This window comes from Coregonus clupeaformis, unplaced genomic scaffold (genome assembly GCF_020615455.1).
Source record: "Coregonus clupeaformis isolate EN_2021a unplaced genomic scaffold, ASM2061545v1 scaf0143, whole genome shotgun sequence".
Lineage (NCBI taxonomy): Eukaryota > Metazoa > Chordata > Actinopteri > Salmoniformes > Salmonidae > Coregonus > Coregonus clupeaformis.
The window spans coordinates 606,058-624,793 of NW_025533598.1; the positions used below are offsets into that span (position 1 = coordinate 606,058).

Here is an 18,736-nt window from a genome sequence, read left to right on the forward strand (position 1 = left end):
TGTCTCATCTCTCTCTCCTCTCTGTCTCATCTCTCTCTCCTCTCTCCTCTCATCTCTCTCTCCTCTCTCCTCTCATCTCTCTCTCCTCTCTGTCTCATCTCTCTCTCCTCTCTGTCTCATCTCTCTCTCCTCTCTGTCTCATCTCTCTCTCCTCTCTCCTCTCATCTCTCTCTCCTCTCCTCTCATCTCTCTCTCCTCTCTGTCTCATCTCTCTCTCCTCTCTGTCTCATCTCTCTCTCCTCTCTGTCTCATCTCTCTCTCCTCTCTGTCTCATCTCTCTCTCCTCTCTGTCTCCTCTCTCCTCTCCTCTCTGTCTCATCTCTCCTCTCCTCTCTGTCTCATCTCTCTCTCCTCTCTGTCTCATCTCTCCTCTCCTCTCTGTCTCATCTCTCCTATCTGTCTCATCTCTCTCTCCTCTCTGTCTCATCCCCCTCTACTTCTCTCTTTTCCCTCCTCCTCTCCTCCTCCTCCTCCCAGTCCCTCTGAGGTGTTCTTCGGTGGTGGTGATGGACGGATAGGCGGTCGCTATATGAAGGTGGTGTATCAGGGCTACACAGACGATACCTTCACTACCAGACAACCTCTCACCCCTGAAACACAACACCTGGGAATACTGGGTAAGACCTGATGTCTCTCTCTCTCTCTCTCTCTCTCTCTCTCTCTCTCTTTCTCTCTCTCTCTCTGCTCTCTCTCTCTCTCTGTCTCTCTCTCTCTCTCTCTGTCTCTCTGTCTCTCTGTCTCTCTCTCTCTCTCTCTCTCTCTCTCTCTGTCTCTCTGTCTCTCTGTCTCTCTCTCTCTACCACTCTCTCTCTGTTTCTCTGTGACTCTCTCTCATCTCATTGTGCATTGTGGTCCTTTGTAGGTCAGTTGGTAGAGCATGGCGCTTATAACACCAGGGTAGTGGGTTCGATTCCCGGGACCACTGTATATTGCTTTGGATAAAGTGTCTGCTAAATTGCATATATTATCTCTCTCTCTCTCTCTCTCTCTCTCTGTGCTCCAGGCCCGGTGCTGAGGGCTGAGGTAGGGGACATCCTACAGGTGGTGTTTCTGAACAAGGCAGACAGGAGCTACAGCATCCAGCCTCACGGCCTCCACTACGACAAACACTACCAGGGAACCAGTTACCAGGACGGTGAGACACACACAGACATGCTCGCTCACTATTTCAAGGCCTACGTCAGTTATGTTTTTTCCTCTGACTGGCTGTGGTGTGTGTTTATATATTGTCCCCCCAGGTGTAGAGAAGCCAGGTTCAGCTGTGTCCCCAGGCTCCAGGTTCACCTATACCTGGCAGGTGTTGGACGGCCCCTCCCTCTCTGACCCTCCCTGTGTGTCCTACCTGTACTACTCTGGCTCCTCCCCTGTAGAGGACACCAACGCCGGCCTCACAGGACCATTACTGGTCTGTAGGCGTGGAGCACTGGGGGACAACGGCAAGCAGGTACATGACAGTCCACAACAAGATGGCCAACAAAGATGGCGCCGACAGATACGGTCGCCCTGTTTCTAGCTCCTAACCACTATTGTTTTTTTTGTTTTATTTTTACATTATTTGCTCAGAATGTTTCTAGTACTATTACCTACAGTAGAAAATTACTTTGGGATATTAGATTGGCGGTCACTCACCAGAAATTTGACTTCCTGGACCTGGATCCTTTGTTTGGACTACCCGAGGCTAACCCCATCCAATCAAAACGTTGCTGCCGGAGAAGGAGGAAGAGGAGGAGTGGGATCTTAGTCTTGCATTCCACCTACCTCTTCCGAGTATATTATTAGCTAACGTTCAGTACTTGGACAATAAAATAGATGAGCTCAGGGCGAGGATGTCCTTCCAAAGAGACATAAGAGACTAACAATCTGATTTACGGAAACGCTCTCCGGATATATTGCCCCCATCCATACAACCAGCGGGGTTCTCCCGTTGCCCTCTGTCCGCGGACAGGAAACGTGGCTCTCCGGATATATTGCCCCCATCCATACAACCAGCGGGGTTCTCCCGTTGCCCTCTGTCCGCGGACAGGAAACGTGGCTCTCCGGATATATTGCCCCCATCCATACAACCAGCGGGGTTCTCCCGTTGCCCTCTGTCCGCGGACAGGAAACGTGGCTCTCCGGATATATTGCCCCCATCCATACAGCCAGCGGGGTTCTCCCGTTGCCCTCTGTCCGCGGACAGGAACAAAAAACTCTCAGGGAAACAAAGAGATGTCTCATGGTGTGATTGTGGTAACGTACAGGAAGTCCTTTTGTTCTCCCAATCTGAATACCTCACCATCAAATGCCGACCGCATTCCCTCCCGAGATAATTTTATTTGGTTATAGTCACTGCCGTATACATTCCCCCACCAGCTGACACCGCGACATCTCTCAAGGAACTACACTGGACTTGGAAACCACATATCCTGAGACTGCATTTATTGTAACTGGGGACTTTAATAAAGGAAATCTGAGGAAAATGCTCCGGAAATTCTATCAACACAAGCAGAGAGAGCACCCCCCCCATTCCACATCAACGGGGCCATAGTGGAAAAGCTTCCTCGGCGTGCACATCACTGATGACCTGAAATGGTCCCTTCACACAGAGAGTGTGGTGAAGAAGGCACAACTTTTCAACCTCAGCAGGCTCAAGAAATGTGTCTTGGCCCTTACATTTACATTTACGTCATTTAGCAGACGCTCTTATCCAGAGCGACTTACAAATTGGTGCATTCACCTTATAGCCAGTGGGACAACCACTTTACAATATGTTTTTTTTTTCTTTCTTTGTGGTGGGGTAAGGGGGGGGTAGAAGGATTACTTTATCCTATCCCAGGTATTCCTTAAAGAGGTAGGGTTTCAAGTGTCTCCGGAAGGTGGTGAGTGACTCCGCTGTCCTGGCGTCGTGAGGGAGCTTGTTCCACCATTGGGGTGCCAGAGCAGAGCAGAGCCCTTAAGACCCTCACAAACTTCTACAGATGTGCCATCCTGTTGTATCACCAACATCCTGTTGTATCACCAACATCCTGTTGTATCACCAACATCCTGTTGTATCACCAACATCCTGTTGTATCACCAACATCCTGTTGTATCACCAACATCCTGTTGTATCACCAACATCCTGTTGTATCACCAACATCCTGTTGTATCACCAACATCCTGTTGTATCACCAACATCCTGTTGTATCAACACCTGGTGCGGCAATTGTTCTATTTGACCATCACAAACTTTTACAGATGTGCCATCCTGTTGTATCACCAACATCCTGTTGTATCACCAACATCCTGTTGTATCACCAACATCCTGTTGTATCACCAACATCCTGTTGTATCACCAACATCCTGTTGTATCAACACCTGGTGCGGCAATTGTTCTATTTGACCATCACAAACTTTTACAGACGTGCCATTGAGAGCATTCTGTTTTGCTGTATCACCGCTTGGTACGGCAATTGCACTGTCCGCCTCCGCAGGGCTCTCCAGAGGGTGGTGCGTTCAGCCCAACAAATCACCCGGGGGCACACTGCCTGCCCTCCAGGACACCTACAGCACCCGGTGTCACAGGAAGGCCAAGAAGATCATCAAGGACCCCAGTCACCCGAGCCACGGACTGTTCACCCTGCTACCATCTAGAAGGTAGAGACAGTACAGGTGTATTAAAGCTGGGACCGAGAGACTGATAAACAGCTTCTGGTAACCCTTCATTTGACAGCCTGTTAATAATTACATAGTAACAAAAACGAAATACGTAGTAACAATTTTGTCTTAAACGCAGGGGTTGAAACCGGTTCAGGGAACAGAACCGAAAACCGAAAAATAACGAACATTTTCAAGGAACAGAATCAGAACCAGGAAGGAAAGTGATCTCTAATGTTCAGGAACAGAACTGTTGTTATTAAAAGCATGGGAACCGGTTAATAACGTTATTTTACGCTCCGGGCGTTTTTTTCAGTCCCACTAAAAATGCAACAAGGTGCCTATGCCAAATCCCTCTCTGTCCCTCAGAAACTCCAGCGTCTGTCTGAAACTCCAGCGTCTGTCAGAAACTCCAGCGTCTGTCTGAAACTCCAGCGTCTGTCAGAAACTCCAGCGTCTGTCAGAAACTCCAGCGTCTGTCAGAAACTCCAGCGTCTGTCTGAAACTCCAGCGTCTGTCTGAAACTCCAGCGTCTGTCTGAAACTCCAGCGTCTGTCAGAAACTCCAGCGTCTGTCTGAAACTCCAGCGTCTGTCTGAAACTCCAGCGTCTGTCTGAAACTCCAGCGTCTGTCTGAAACTCCAGCGTCTCTCTGAAACTCCAGCGTCTGTCTGAAACTCCAGCGTCTGTCTGAAACTCCAGCGTCTGTCTGAAACTCCAGCGTCTGTCTGAAACTCCAGCGTCTGTCTGAAACTCCAGCGTCTGTCTGAAACTCCAGCGTCTGTCTGCCAGCTGAACATCTTTACCAGTGGGTGTGAGACAGGGTACAGTCCAGGCAGCAGGCTGTTAGCCAGCCGGCCAGCTTAGTGGAGTCTGCCACTAGCACAGTCAGGGTAGTCAGCTCAGCTACAGTGACTGCTCAGACAGTGTTTCTGTGCCTCGATCTAGGTTGGGCAAAACTAAACATGGCGGTGTTCGCCTTACCAATCTCACTGGAATAAAGATCTCCTCCATTCCTGTCATTATTGAAAGAGATTGTGATATCTCACATCTCATAATAGGGCTACTTAACGTTAGATCCCTCACTTCCAAGGCAGTTATGGTCAATGAACTAATCACTGATCATAATCTTGATGTGATTGGCCTGACTGAAACATGGCTCAAGCCTGATAAATTTACTGTGTTAAATGAGGCCTCTCCTCCTGGTTACACTAGTGACCATATCCCCCGCGCATCCCGCAAAGGTGGAGGTGTTGCTAACATTTACGACAGCAAATGTCAATTTACAGAAATGGCGCTCCACCAAACTGGAAGTCTTCCTACTAGCTTGGAAAGAAAGTACAGAGCAATATCGAAGAGCCCTCACTGCTGCTCGATCATCCTATTTTTCCAACCTAATTGAGGAGAATAAGAACAATCCAAAATGTATATTTGATACTGTCGCAAAGTTAACTAAAAAGCAGCATTCCCCAAGAGAGGATGCCTTTCACTTCAGCAGTGATGAATTCATGAACTTCTTCGACGAAAAGATCATGATCATTAGAAAGCAAATTACAGACTCCTCTTTGAATCTGCGTATTTCTCAAAAGCTCAGCTGTCCTGAGTCTGCACAGAACTGCCAGGACCTCGGATCAATGGAGACACTCAGAACTGCCAGGACCTCGGATCAATGGAGACACACAGAACTGCCAGGACCTCGGATCAATGGAGACACTCAAGTTTTTTAATCCTGTATCTCTTGACACATTCATGAAAATAGTCATGGCCTCTAAACCTTCCAGCTGCATACTGGACCCTATTCCAACTAAACTACTGAAAGAGCTACTTCCTGTGCTTGGCCCTCCTATGTTGAATATAAGGAACTGGATGGCGGCAAATGTTTTATTTTTAAACTCGGACAAAACAGAGATGCTAGTTCTAGGTCATAAGAAACAAAGAGATCTTCTGTTGGATCTGACAATTATTCTTGATGGTTATAGAGTCGTCTCAAATAAAACTGTGAAGGACCTCGACGTTACTCTGGATCCTGATCTCTCTTTTGACGAACATATCAAGAATATTTCAAGGACAGCTTTTTTTCCATCTTCGAACATTGAAAAAATCAGAAACTCTTTGTCCAAAAATGATGCTGAAAAGCTAATCCATGCTTTTGTCACTTCTAGATTAGTCTACTGCAATGCTCTACTCTCCGGCTACCCGGATAAAGCACTAAATAAACTTCCTTTAGTACTAAATATGGCTGCTAGAATCCTGACTAAAACCAAAAAATTTGAATCCACCTGGTCGTGCTGCTGCTCCAGTTTCCACTCTTCTCCCTGCGGCTATGGAACCCTGACCTGTTCACCGGACGTGCTACCTTGTCCCAGACCTGCTGTTTTAAACTCTCTCTCTCTACCGCACCTGTTATTTCAACCTCTCAATGCCCTGCTATGAAAAGCTAAGTGACATTTACTCCTGATGTACTGACCTGTTGCAACATCTTGGAGAAAGATCTGTCCTTAATGGCCATGTACTGTTATAATCTCCACCAGGCACAGCCAGAAGGGGACTGGCCACGCCTCAGAGCCTGGTTCCTCTCTAGGTTTCTTCCTAGGTTCCTGCCTTTTTAGGGAGTTTTTCCTAGCCACCGTGTTTCTACATCTGCATTGCTGCTGTTTGGGGTTTTAGGCTGGGTTTCTGTATAGCACTTAGTGACATCTGCTGATGTAAAAAGGGCTTTATAAATAAAATGTGATTGATTGATTGATAGTTACTTGTGAGGTACCACTGCATTGAACGACTCCATCCCATAAAGACAACAGCAAATCTGTCCATACATTTTTACATGGTACCACCTTCACAGATACGAGGTCAGAAGGCAATAAAATGAAACCGTACAGTTCAATATAGCAAAGTGGTTCCATGTAAATACCAGACAGTACAATATAACCAGTTTTCACAATGAAGACAAGGACACACAATTCAGAGAGAAGTTTATTTAACGAAAATCAACCCAACAAAGTAGAAACACATTCATTCATATCAAAGACCCAGCATAACAACAACAGAAGTGAACTTCATTTCTATGTGAATTTGTGAAAATCCTTTTTACATTAGCTACTGTACATACAAGCGCACACACACACACACACACACACACACACACACACACACACACACACACACACACACACACACATCATAGCATTGCTCTTATAATTTATGTGTGTGTGTGTGTGTATGTGTGTGTGTGTCTGTGTCTGTGTGTGTGTGTGTGTGTGTGTGTATGTGTGTATGTGTATGTGTATGTGTATGTGTATGTGTGTGTGTGTGTGTGTGTGTGTGTGTGTGTGTGTGTGTATGTGTGTATGTGTATGTGTATGTGTGTGTGTGTGTGTGTGTGTGTGTGTGTGTGTGTGTGTGTGTGTGTGTGTGTGGTGCAGAGGGAGGTGGACAGGGAGTTGTTCCTGCTGTTCTCTATAATGGATGAGAACCTGAGCTGGTACCTTCAGAGGAACATCGAGACCTATGGATCGGACCAGTCAGACCCAGACAAGCAAGACTTTCAGGAGAGCAACAAGATGCACGGTATTAATACACACACACCGCTTCTATACTTTACCCATTAAGTTATTGGACCTAAATACTTTCCATTAGTTAGCACCTGTTCAACTATTTTACTTTAGTTGCCGTCAACCTTTTACTATTTCTCTATATCTCCTCTGCGTGTAGTTGTTCATATTCTCTCTCCTCTCTTCCCTCCCCTCCTCTCCTCTCTCTCTCCCTTCCTCTCCTCTCTTCCCTCCTCTCCCCTCCTCTCTCTCCTCCCCTCTCCCCTCTCTCCCCTCCTCTCCTCCTCTCTCCCCTCCTCTCCTCCTCTCTCCCCTCCTCTCTTCCTCTCCTCCTCTCTCCCCTCATCTCCTCTCTCCTCCTCTCTCTCTTCTCCTCTCCCCTCTCTCCTCTCTTCTCCTCTCTCCCCCTTCTCCTCTCTCCCCTCCTCTCCTCTCTCCTCCTCTCCCCTCTCCCATCTCCCCTCTCTCCCTCTCTCCTCTCTCCACCCTCTCCCTCTCTCCTCTCTCCACCTCTCTCCCCTCTCTCCTCTCTCCTCCCTCTCCCCTCTCCCCTCCTCTCTCCTCCTCTCCTCTCTCCCGTCCTCTCCTCTCTCTCCCCTCCTCTCTCCTCCTCTCTCCTCTCTCCCCTCCTCTCCTCCTACCCTCCTCTCTCTCCTCCTCTCTCATCTCCTCTCCTCTCTCCTCCTCCCTCCTCTCCTCTCTCCTCTCTCCTCTCCTCTCTCCTCCTCTTCCCTCTCCCCTCTCTCCTCTCCTCTCCTCTCCTCTCCTCTCCTCTCCCTCTCCTCTCCTCTCCTCTCCTCTCCTCTCCTCTCCTCTCCTCTCCTCTCCTCTCCTCTCCTCTCCTCTCCTCTCCTCTCCTCTCCTCCTCTCTCCCCTCTCTCCTCTCTCCTCCTCTCTCCATCCTCTCTCAGCGGTGAACGGCTTCATGTATGGGAACCTTCCAGGCCTGGATATGTGTTCCGGGGACAGGGTTGTGTGGTACACTTTTGGGATGGGTACGGAGGTTGATATCCATGGGGTGTACTGGGAGGGGAACACCTTCCAGAGACACGGCACTACCAGAGATACACTCAGCCTGTTCCCCCACACCACCGCAACCGTCAGCATGCTGCCGCACAGACCTGGTACGTCCACACACGGCAGTGTCCGCGCCCCGCTGTTGGTTGGGACAGAGAGTTCCTGTTGTTTTTAATGGATGATCTCAATTAAGTGACCTCACAGCCACTTTCCTGTGACCTCACAGCCACTTTCCTGTGACCTCACAGCCACTTTCTCTGTGACCTCACAGCCACTTTCTCTGTGACCTCACAGCCACTTTCTCTGTGACCTCACAGCCACTTTCTCTGTGACCTCACAGCCACTTTCTCTGTGACCTCACAGCCACTTTTCCTGTGACCTCACAGCCACTTTCCTGTGACCTCACAGCCACTTTCCTGTGACCTCTAAGTTGGAGATTGGATCATAAACCAAAGTAAAACTGTATTGTTGCTCCTGGTCGGTGTTCAAAGTTCAAAGGTCGCCAAAAAAATCTATAAAATGGTAGGAACAAAACATTTAAGAGTTATTAGTTATTATTATTGTATGAGACAACAATACAAGCATTTTTGAGAAAGATAATTAGAAAATATATATATATTTACTAAATGTATATTTGGTTTCATTTAATTTTGATAAGAGATGAAAATATCAAAATGTACCAATTTTAAGATTGTGTCATATTTGGTGTGGTGTGATGTGGCGAGAAATTATTGCGGGAAAAAAGGGGGTCCCCCGCTGAAAAAGTTTCAATACCACACTGGTCAACATTGAGATAAACAGGGAGGTGTATATCACCAGCAGGATCACTGAGTCAAACTGTCATGTATATTCAGAAATGACTTCATGTTTCAGATTTAAACTCAGTGATGCTGCTGACGGTGGAAAACACTGTTATTAATTTGTTTTTCACAACTCTTACCCCTGACCTCTAACCCCTGACCTCTAACCCCTGACCTCTAACCCCTGACCTCTTACCCCTGACCTCTTACCCCTGACCTCTAACCCCTGACCTCTACCCTCTAACCCCTGACCTCTGACCTCTAACCTCTGACCCCTGACCTATTACCCTTGACCTATTACCCCTGACCTCTGACCCCTGACCTATAACCCTGTGTCTCTAGGTGTATTTGAGGTGAGCTGCAGAGTGACTGACCCCTGACCTTTAACCCTGTGTCTCTAGGTGTATTTGAGGTGAGCTGCAGAGTGACTGACCACTATAATGGAGGGATGAGACAGCAGTACTTTGTGAAGTCCTGCTCTGAGAGCAGCGTAAAACAGACACACCCCTCTGCCTCAGCCGTGGTGCGTTATTACATCAGCGCCGAGGAGGTGGAGTGGGACTATTCACCTGACCGGGCTTGGGAACTAGAGAAGCACCATGCTACAGAGGAGGACAGGTAGGGACTATTCACCTGACCGGGCTTGGGAACTAGAGAAGCACCATGCTACAGAGGAGGACAGGTAGGGACTATTCACCTGACCGGGCTTGGGAACTAGAGAAGCACCATGCTACAGAGGAGGACAGGTAGGGACTATTCACCTGACCGGGCTTGGGAACTAGAGAAACACCATGCTACAGAGGAGGACAGGTAGGGACTATTCACCTGACCGGGCTTGGGAACTAGAGAAACACCATGCTACAGAGGAGGACAGGTAGGGACTATTCACCTGACCGGGCCTGGGAACTAGAGAAGCACCATGCTAGAGAGGAGGACAGGTAGGGACTATTCACCTGACCGGGCCTGGGAACTAGAGAAACACCATGCTACAGAGGAGGACAGGTAGGGACTATTCACCTGACCGGGCCTGGGAACTAGAGAAGCACCATGCTACAGAGGAGGACAGGTAGGGACTATTCACCTGACCGGGCCTGGGAACTAGAGAAGCACCATGCTACAGAGGAGGACAGGTAGGGACTATTCACCTGACCGGGCTTGGGAACTAGAGAAGCACCATGCTACAGAGGAGGACAGGTAGGGACTATTCACCTGACCGGGCTTGGGAACTGGAGAAGCACCATGCTACAGAGGAGGACAGGTAGGGACTATTCACCTGACCGGGCTTGGGAACTAGAGAAGCACCATGCTACAGAGGAGGACAGGTAGAGAAACACCATGCTACAGAGGACGACAGGTAGGGACTATTCACCTGACCGGGCTTGGGAACTAGAGAAGCACCATGCTACAGAGGACGACAGGTAGGGACTATTCACCTGACCGGGCTTGGGAACTAGAGAAGCACCATGCTACAGAGGACGACAGGTAGGGACTATTCACCTGACCGGGCTTGGGAACTAGAGAAGCACCATGCTACAGAGGAGGACAGGTAGGGACTATTCACCTGACCGGGCTTGGGAACTAGAGAAACACCATGCTACAGAGGAGGACAGGTAGGGACTATTCACCTGACCGGGCTTGGGAACTAGAGAAGCACCATGCTACAGAGGAGGACAGGTAGGGACTATTCACCTGACCGGGCTTGGGAACTAGAGAAGCACCATGCTACAGAGGAGGACAGGTAGGGACTATTCACCTGACCGGGCTTGGGAACTAGAGAAGCACCATGCTACAGAGGAGGACAGGTAGGGACTATTCACCTGACCGGGCTTGGGAACTAGAGAAGCACCATGCTACAGAGGAGGACAGGTAGGGACTATTCACCTGACCGGGCTTGGGAACTAGAGAAGCACCATGCTACAGAGGAGGACAGGTAGGGACTATTCACCTGACCGGGCTTGGGAACTAGAGAAGCACCATGCTACAGAGGAGGACAGGTAGGGACTATTCACCTGACCGGGCTTGGGAACTAGAGAAGCACCATGCTACAGAGGAGGACAGGTAGGGACTATTCACCTGACCGGGCTTGGGAACTAGAGAAGCACCATGCTACAGAGGAGGACAGGTAGAGACTATTCACCTGACCGGGCTTGGGAACTAGAGAAGCACCATGCTACAGAGGAGGACAGGTAGGGACTATTCACCTGACCGGGCTTGGGAACTAGAGAAGCACCATGCTACAGAGGAGGACAGGTAGGGACTATTCACCTGACCGGGCTTGGGAACTAGAGAAGCACCATGCTACAGAGGAGGACAGGTAGGGACTATTCACCTGACCGGGCTTGGGAACTAGAGAAGCACCATGCTACAGAGGAGGACAGGTAGGGACTATTCACCTGACCGGGCTTGGGAACTAGAGAAGCACCATGCTACAGAGGAGGACAGGTAGGGACTATTCACCTGACCGGGCTTGGGAACTAGAGAAGCACCATGCTACAGAGGAGGACAGGTAGGGACTATTCACCTGACCGGGCTTGGGAACTAGAGAAACACCATGCTACAGAGGAGGACAGGTAGGGACTATTCACCTGACCGGGCTTGGGAACTAGAGAAGCACCATGCTACAGAGGAGGACAGGTAGGGACTATTCACCTGACCGGGCTTGGGAACTAGAGAAGCACCATGCTACAGAGGAGGACAGGTAGGGACTATTCACCTGACCGGGCTTGGGAACTAGAGAAACACCATGCTACAGAGGAGGACAGGTAGGGACTATTCACCTGACCGGGCTTGGGAACTAGAGAAGCACCATGCTACAGAGGAGGACAGGTAGGGACTATTCACCTGACCGGGCTTGGGAACTAGAGAAACACCATGCTACAGAGGAGGACAGGTAGGGACTATTCACCTGACCGGGCTTGGGAACTAGAGAAGCACCATGCTACAGAGGAGGAAAGGTAGAGAAACACCATGCTACAGAGGAGGACAGGTAGAGAGAGAAGGAGAGGGAGGAGAGTGGGGGGGGTGTGTGTGTGTGTGTGTGTGTGTGCGTGTGCGTGCGCGTGCGCGTGCGCGTGTGTGTGTGTGTGAGATTCATTCATTCATAATTTTGAATGTTTTTGTTGGTTGTGTCCCAGTCCAGGCAGTATATTCGTGGGCAGGGGAGAGAATCGTATTGGTCCTCGCTATAAGAAGGCAGTGTATAGACAGTACACTGATGACACCTTCAGGACACAGACGGAACTGCAGCCTGAACAACTGCACCTCGGCATTCTGGGTAGGTGGGGAGGAGGGGGGTTCCTGAGGATGCGTCCCAATAATATCCCCTTCCTCCTGAAGTGTGCACTCATTCACTATTTCCAACAAATATAAAAGCATTGGATTGCTGTAGGGCTGTAGTGAGTTGAGTCATTTCCTTTCAAATCCATGAAGGGAAGTGAAAGAGTTCACACTTCAGGAAGAAGGCGGGATTATTGAGACACAGTGTAGAAGACCAATTCTGTGGCTGCTTTCCGTCTCTGTAAAGCATTCACTGAACAAATGAACCATTCTGGCAGCAGATCAAAATCCCGTCTAGCACATTTGGTTCCTTGGAAGTTATGGGAACGTATGTTTTTGGTTTCACATCGCTTGTTTAAAACTGAACGTTTTTTTAAAAAACGTTCTGAGAACCGAACTGAACATTTTGCCTGTTCTGGGAACGTTTATTTTTAGGTTGCAGGAGGTTCTGAGAACGTTTTACTCTGGTTCCTTGAAAGATTTCCTGGGAGGTTTTATTTATGCTCTGAGAACGGAAATTATAGGTTATTTGGAGGTCTTTCAATAACTTCCTTAAAAGGCGAACTTCACACTGGGGGACCTCTGGGTTTGTTTTCATCATATCCGAGGGATTCCTAGGTCAGTGAGATGTGTTTCACACATAATTGGCCACGAAGAGAGCGAGTCTGGGATTCGCGCGCCGAACAATACCCTCTATGACGGGTTCCGGTGTATTGAGTGGGGTGTGAGATCTGAAAATAAATGTAGTCCTGCTTTGTGGCATTTTGCAAAACCTCTATGATATACTGATTGCACTATATGTTTTTATGCAATGTTCCCTCTAAACTGCACGCAGCTCCCCTCGGACTGCCACGCAGATGAAACATCAGCCCCCACAGAGAAGCATGAGATTGAACTTCACTCAACTTTCTAGAGTTTTCCACTTTAGTTAACACTAGTGTTAGTGTTTCGCTCTGCTGTGGGAATTGGGCTCAAATCAACGCACTATATTAGCCACTTTCAATGTAACGTACCAAAACAAAATTAACTATGCAAAACTAACTGTGCAATAGATTTTCTTGTAGGCAGAGCGCATTGGAGTAGGATTATATTGCATTAAAAGTGACTCTACCAATCAGAGCTGCAGTAGGCCTATATGCAAATAGACCATTGCCATATATGGATCTGTGCCATTTACTTTGAACTGGACTGTGTTTACAGCATGAGCGGTCGTAAAATGAGTAGATGCGCTTGTTTTTAGATCAAAGAGAGAGCTGCATGTAGCCACATGTGCACATTTTGTTCATATTATTTGCTAGTTAGTGAGTTATTAGCCCAGTTATAGCTAATTTCTTATTTTGGTGCATTACAACCTGTAATTTAAATTGATTTTTATTTGGATTTCATGTAATGGACATATGCTAAATAGTCCAAATTGGTGAAGTGAAATGAAAAAAATACCAGCTGAAATGAAAAAAATAACTTAATAAATATCACTCCATTATAGACAGAATACCAGCTGACTGCTTCTTCCCTAAATAGTTATTGCATAGTTTGTAGCTGTGCTTTGGGTCATTGTCCTGTTGTAGGAGGAAATGTGTACCCTGTACACATCTCCCACTTTACCACCACCAAAGCACCCCCAGACCATCACATTGCCTCCACCATGCTTGACAGATAGCATCAAGCACACCTCAAGCATCTTTTCATTTGGTCTGCGTCTCACAAATGTTGTTCTTTGTGATCCGAACACCTCAAACTTCGATTAGTCTGTCCATAACACTTTTCTCCAATCTTCCTCTGTCCAGTGTCTGTGTTCTTTTGCCCATCTAAATCTTTTATTTTTATTGGCCAGTCTGAGAATGGCTTTTTCTTTGCAACTCTGCCTAGAAGGTCAGCATCCCGGAGTCGCCTCTTCACTGTTGACGTTGAGACTGGTGTTTGCGGGTACTATTTAATGAAGCTGCCAGTTGAGGACCTGTGAGGGGTCTGTTTCTCAAACTAGACACTATTGTATTTGTCCTCTTGCTCAGTTGTGCACCGGGGCCTCCCACTCCTCTTTCTATTCTGGTTAGAGCCAGTTTGCGCTGTTCTGTGAAGGGAGTAGTACACAGCGTTGTACGAGATCTTCAGTTTCTTGTCAATTTCTCGCATGGAATAGCCTTCATTTCTCAGATCAAGAATAGACTGACGAGTTTCAGAAGAAAATTATTTGTTTCTGGCCATTTTGAGCCTGTAATCGAACACACAATTGCTGATGCTCCAGATACTCAACTAGTCTCAAGAAGGCCAGTTTTATTGCTTCTTTAATCAGCACAACGGTTTCAGCTGTGCTAACATAATTGCAAAAGGGTTTTCTAATGATCAATTAGCCTTTTAATTGATCAACTTGGATTAGCAAACACAACGTGCCATTGGAACACAGGACTGATGGTTGCTGATAATGGGCCTCTGTGCGCCTATGTAGATATTCCATTAAAAATCAGCCATTTCCAGCTACAATAGCCATTTACAACATTAACAATGTCTACACTGTATTTCTGATCAATTTTATGTTATTTAATGGACAAAAAAATAGCTTTTCTTTCGAAAACAAGGACATTTCTAAGTGACCCCAAACTTTTGAACGGTAGTGTAGATAGGCAGCAGCCTCTAATGTGCTAGTGATGGCTATTTAACAGTCTGATGGCCTTGAGATAGAAGCTGTTTTTCAGTCTCTCTGTCCCAGCTTTGATGCACCTGTACTGACCTCGCCTTCTGGATGATAGTGGGGTGAACAGGCAGTGGCTCGGGTGGTTGTTGTCCTTGATGATCTTTTTGGCCTTCCTGTGACATCGGTTGCTGTAGGTGTCCTGGAGGGCGGGTAGTTTGCCCCCGGTGATGCGTTGTGCAGACCGCACCGCCCTCTGGAGAGCCCTGCGGTTGCGGGTGGTGCAGTTGCCGTACCAGGCGGTGATACAGCCCGACAAGATGCTCTCAATTGTGCATCTGTAAAAGTTTGTGAGGGTTTTAGGTGCCAAGCCAAATTTCTTCAGCCTCCTGAGGTTGAAGAGGCTCTGTTGCGCCTTCTTCACCACACTGTCTGCGTGGGTGGACCATTTCAGTTTGTCAGTGATGTGTACGCAGAGGAACTTGAAGCTTTCCACCTTCTCCATTGCGGTCCCGTCGATGTGGATAGGAGGGTTCTCCCTCTGCTGAAGTCCACGATCATCTCCTTTGTTTTGTTGACGTTGAGTGAGAGGTTATTTTCCTGGCACCACACTCCCATAGCCCTCACCTCCTCCCTGTAGGCTGTCTCGTCATTGTTGGTAATCAAGCCTACTATTGTTGTGTCGTCTGCAAACTTGATGATTGAGTTGGAGGCGTGCTTGGCATGCAGTAATGGGTGAACAGGGAGTACAGAAGGGGGCTGAGCACGCACCCTTGTGGGGCCCCAGTGTTGAGGATCAGTGAAGTGGAGGTGTTGTTTCCTACCTTCACCACCTGGGGGTGGCCCGTCAGGAAATCCAGGACCCAGTTGCACAGGGCGGGGTTCAGACCCAGGGCCTCGAGCTTAATGATGAGCTTGGAGGGTACTATGGTGTTGAAGGCTGAGCTGTAGTCAATGAACAGCATTCTTACATAGGTATTCCTCTTGTCCAGATGGGATAGGGCAGTGTGCAGTGTCATGGCGATTGCATCGTCTGTGGATCTATTGGGGCGGTAAGCAAATTGAAGTGGGTCTAGGGTGACAGGTAAGGTAGAGGTGATATGATCCTTGACTAGTCTCTCAAAGCCCTTTATGATGACAGAAGTGAGTGCTACGGGGCGATAGTCATTTAGTTCAGTTACCTTTGCTTTCTTGGGTACAGGGACAATGGTGGCTATCTTGAATGTGGGGACAGCAGACTGGGATAGGGAGAGATTGAATATGTCTGTAAACACACCAGACAGCTGGTCTGCGCATGCTCTGAGGACGTGGCTAGGAATGCCATCTGGGCCGGCAGCCTTGTGAGGCTTACCACCCTTAAATGTCTTATTCACGTCGGCCACGGAGAACGAGAGCCCACAGTCCTTGGTAGCGGGCCGTGTCAGTGGCACTGTGTTATCCTCAAAGCGAGTGAAGAAGGTGTTTAGCTTGTCCGGAAGCAAGACGTCGGTGTCCGTGACGTGGCTGGGTTTCCTTTTGTAGTCCGTGATTGTCTGTAGACCCTGCCACATACGTCTCGTGTCTGAGCCGTTGAATTGCGACTCCACTTCGTCCCTATACTAACGTTTTGACTGTTTGATTGCCTTGCGGAGGGAATAACTACGCTGTTTGTATTCGGCCATGTTCCCAGTCACCTTGCCATGGTTAAATGCGGTGGTTCACGCTTTCAGTTTTGCACGAATGCTGCCATCTATCCACGGTTTCTGGTTAGGGTAGGTTTTAAAAGTCACAGTGGGTACATCTCCTATACACTTCCTGATAAACTCAGGGGACTAAATGTTTTACACAGCAAAAAGGGAATTAAATGTTTTACACAGAGAAAGGGGGTAGACTAAATGTTTTACACAGAGAAAAGAGGTAGACTAAATGTTTTACACAGAGAAAAGGGGACTAAACGTTTACACAGAGAAAAGAGGTAGACTAAATGTTTTACACAGAGAAAATGGGACTAAATGTTTTACACAGAGAAAAGGGGACTAAATGTTTTACACAGAGAAAAGGGGGTAGACTAAATGTTTCACACAGAGAAAAGGGGACTAAATGTTTTACACAGAGAAAAGAGGTATACTAAATGTTTTACACAGAGGAAATGGGACTAAATGATTTACACAGCAAAAAGGGGACTCAATGTTTTACACAGAGAAAAGGGGACTAAATGATTTACACAGCAAAAAGGGGACTAAATGTTTTACACAGAGAAAAGGGGACTAAATGATTTACACTGCAAAAAGGGAATTAAATGTTTTACACAGAGAAAAGGGGTAGACTAAATGTTTTACACAGAGAAAATAGGTATACTAAATGTTTTACACAGAGAAAAGGGGACTAAATGTTTTACACAGAGAAAATGGGACTAAATCAGATAGAATGGGACTAAATGTTTTACACAGAGAAAAGAGGTAGACTAAATGTTTTACAGAGAGAAAAGGGGACTAAATGTTTTACACAGAGAAAAGAGGTAGACTAAATGTTTTACACAGGTGAGAGTGTTGATGAGGACAAGGCTGGAGATCACTCTGTCATGCTGATTGAGTCAGAATAACAGACTGGAAGCTTTAAAAGGAGGGTGGTGCTTGAAATCATTGTTCTTCCTCTGTCAACCATGGTTACCTGCAAGGAAACACGTGATGTCATCATTACTTTGCACAAAAAGGGCTTCACAGGCAAGGATATTGCTGCTAGTAAGATTGCACCTAAATCAACCATTTATCGGATCATCAAGAACTTCAAGGAGAGAGGTTCAATTGTTGTAAAGAAGGCGTCAGGGTGCCCAAGAAAGCCCAGCAAGCACCAGGACCGTCTCCTAAAGTTGATTCAGCTGCGGGATCGGGGCACCACCAGTGCAGAGCTTGTTCAGGAATGGCAGCAGGCAGGTGTGAGGGCATCTGCACGCACAGTGAGGCAAAGACTTTTGGAGGATGGCCTGGTGTCAAGAAGGGCAGCAAAGAAGCCACTTCTCTCCAGGAAAAACATCAGGGGCAGACTGATATTCTGCAAAAGGTACAGGGATTGCTGCTGAGGACTGGGGTAGAGTCATTTTCTCTGATGAATCCCCTTTCCGATTGTTTGGGCCATCCGGAAAACACCTTGTCCGGAGAAGACAAGGTGAGCGCTACCATCAGTCCTGTGTCATGCCAACAGTAAAGCATCCTGAGACCATTCATGTGTGGGGTTGCTTCTCAGCCAAGGGAGTGGGCTCACTCACAATTATGCCTAAAAACACAGCCATGAATAAAGAATGGTACCAACACATCCTCCGAGAGCAACTTCTCCCAACCATCCAAGAACAGTTTGGTAACGACCAATGCCTTTTCCAGCATGATGGAGCACCTTGCCATAAGGCAAAAGTAACTAAGTGGCTCGGGGAACAAAACATCGACATTTTGGGTCCATGGCCAGGAAACTCCCCAGACCTTAATCCCATTGAGAACTTGTGGTCGATCCTCAAGAAGCGGGTGGACAAACAAAAACCCACAACTTCTGACAAACTCCAAGCATTGATTATGCAAGAATGGGCTGCCATCAGTCAGGATGTGGCCCAGAAGTTAATTGACAGCATGCCAGGGCGGATTGCAGAGGTCTTGAAAAAGAAGCGTCAACACTGCAAATATTGACTCTTTGCATAAACTGAACGTCATTGTCAATAAAAGCCTTTGACACTTATGGAATGCTTGTAATTATACTTCAGTATGCCATAGTAACTACTGACATAAAGATCTAAGAACACTGAAGCAGCAAACTTTGTGGAGACCAATACTTGTGTCATTCTCAAAACTTTGGCCACGACTCTACACTGCCGTTGAGGAACAA

General features: G+C 47.5%; 1 protein-coding gene across 1 annotated transcript in view; it reads left to right on the plus strand.

Moving 5' to 3' along the window:
- The window catches only part of LOC121542067 (ferroxidase HEPHL1), an 85,531-nt gene that overhangs the window by 50,453 nt on the left and 16,342 nt on the right, over positions 1-18,736 (plus strand). The window contains exons 7-13 of the mRNA XM_045213707.1: positions 478-617; positions 1,004-1,135; positions 1,239-1,444; positions 7,037-7,181; positions 8,077-8,289; positions 9,384-9,600; positions 12,117-12,256. Coding sequence (XP_045069642.1) covers positions 478-617; positions 1,004-1,135; positions 1,239-1,444; positions 7,037-7,181; positions 8,077-8,289; positions 9,384-9,600; positions 12,117-12,256 — 1,193 coding nt within the window. The remainder of the gene's footprint in view (positions 1-477; positions 618-1,003; positions 1,136-1,238; positions 1,445-7,036; positions 7,182-8,076; positions 8,290-9,383; positions 9,601-12,116; positions 12,257-18,736) is intronic.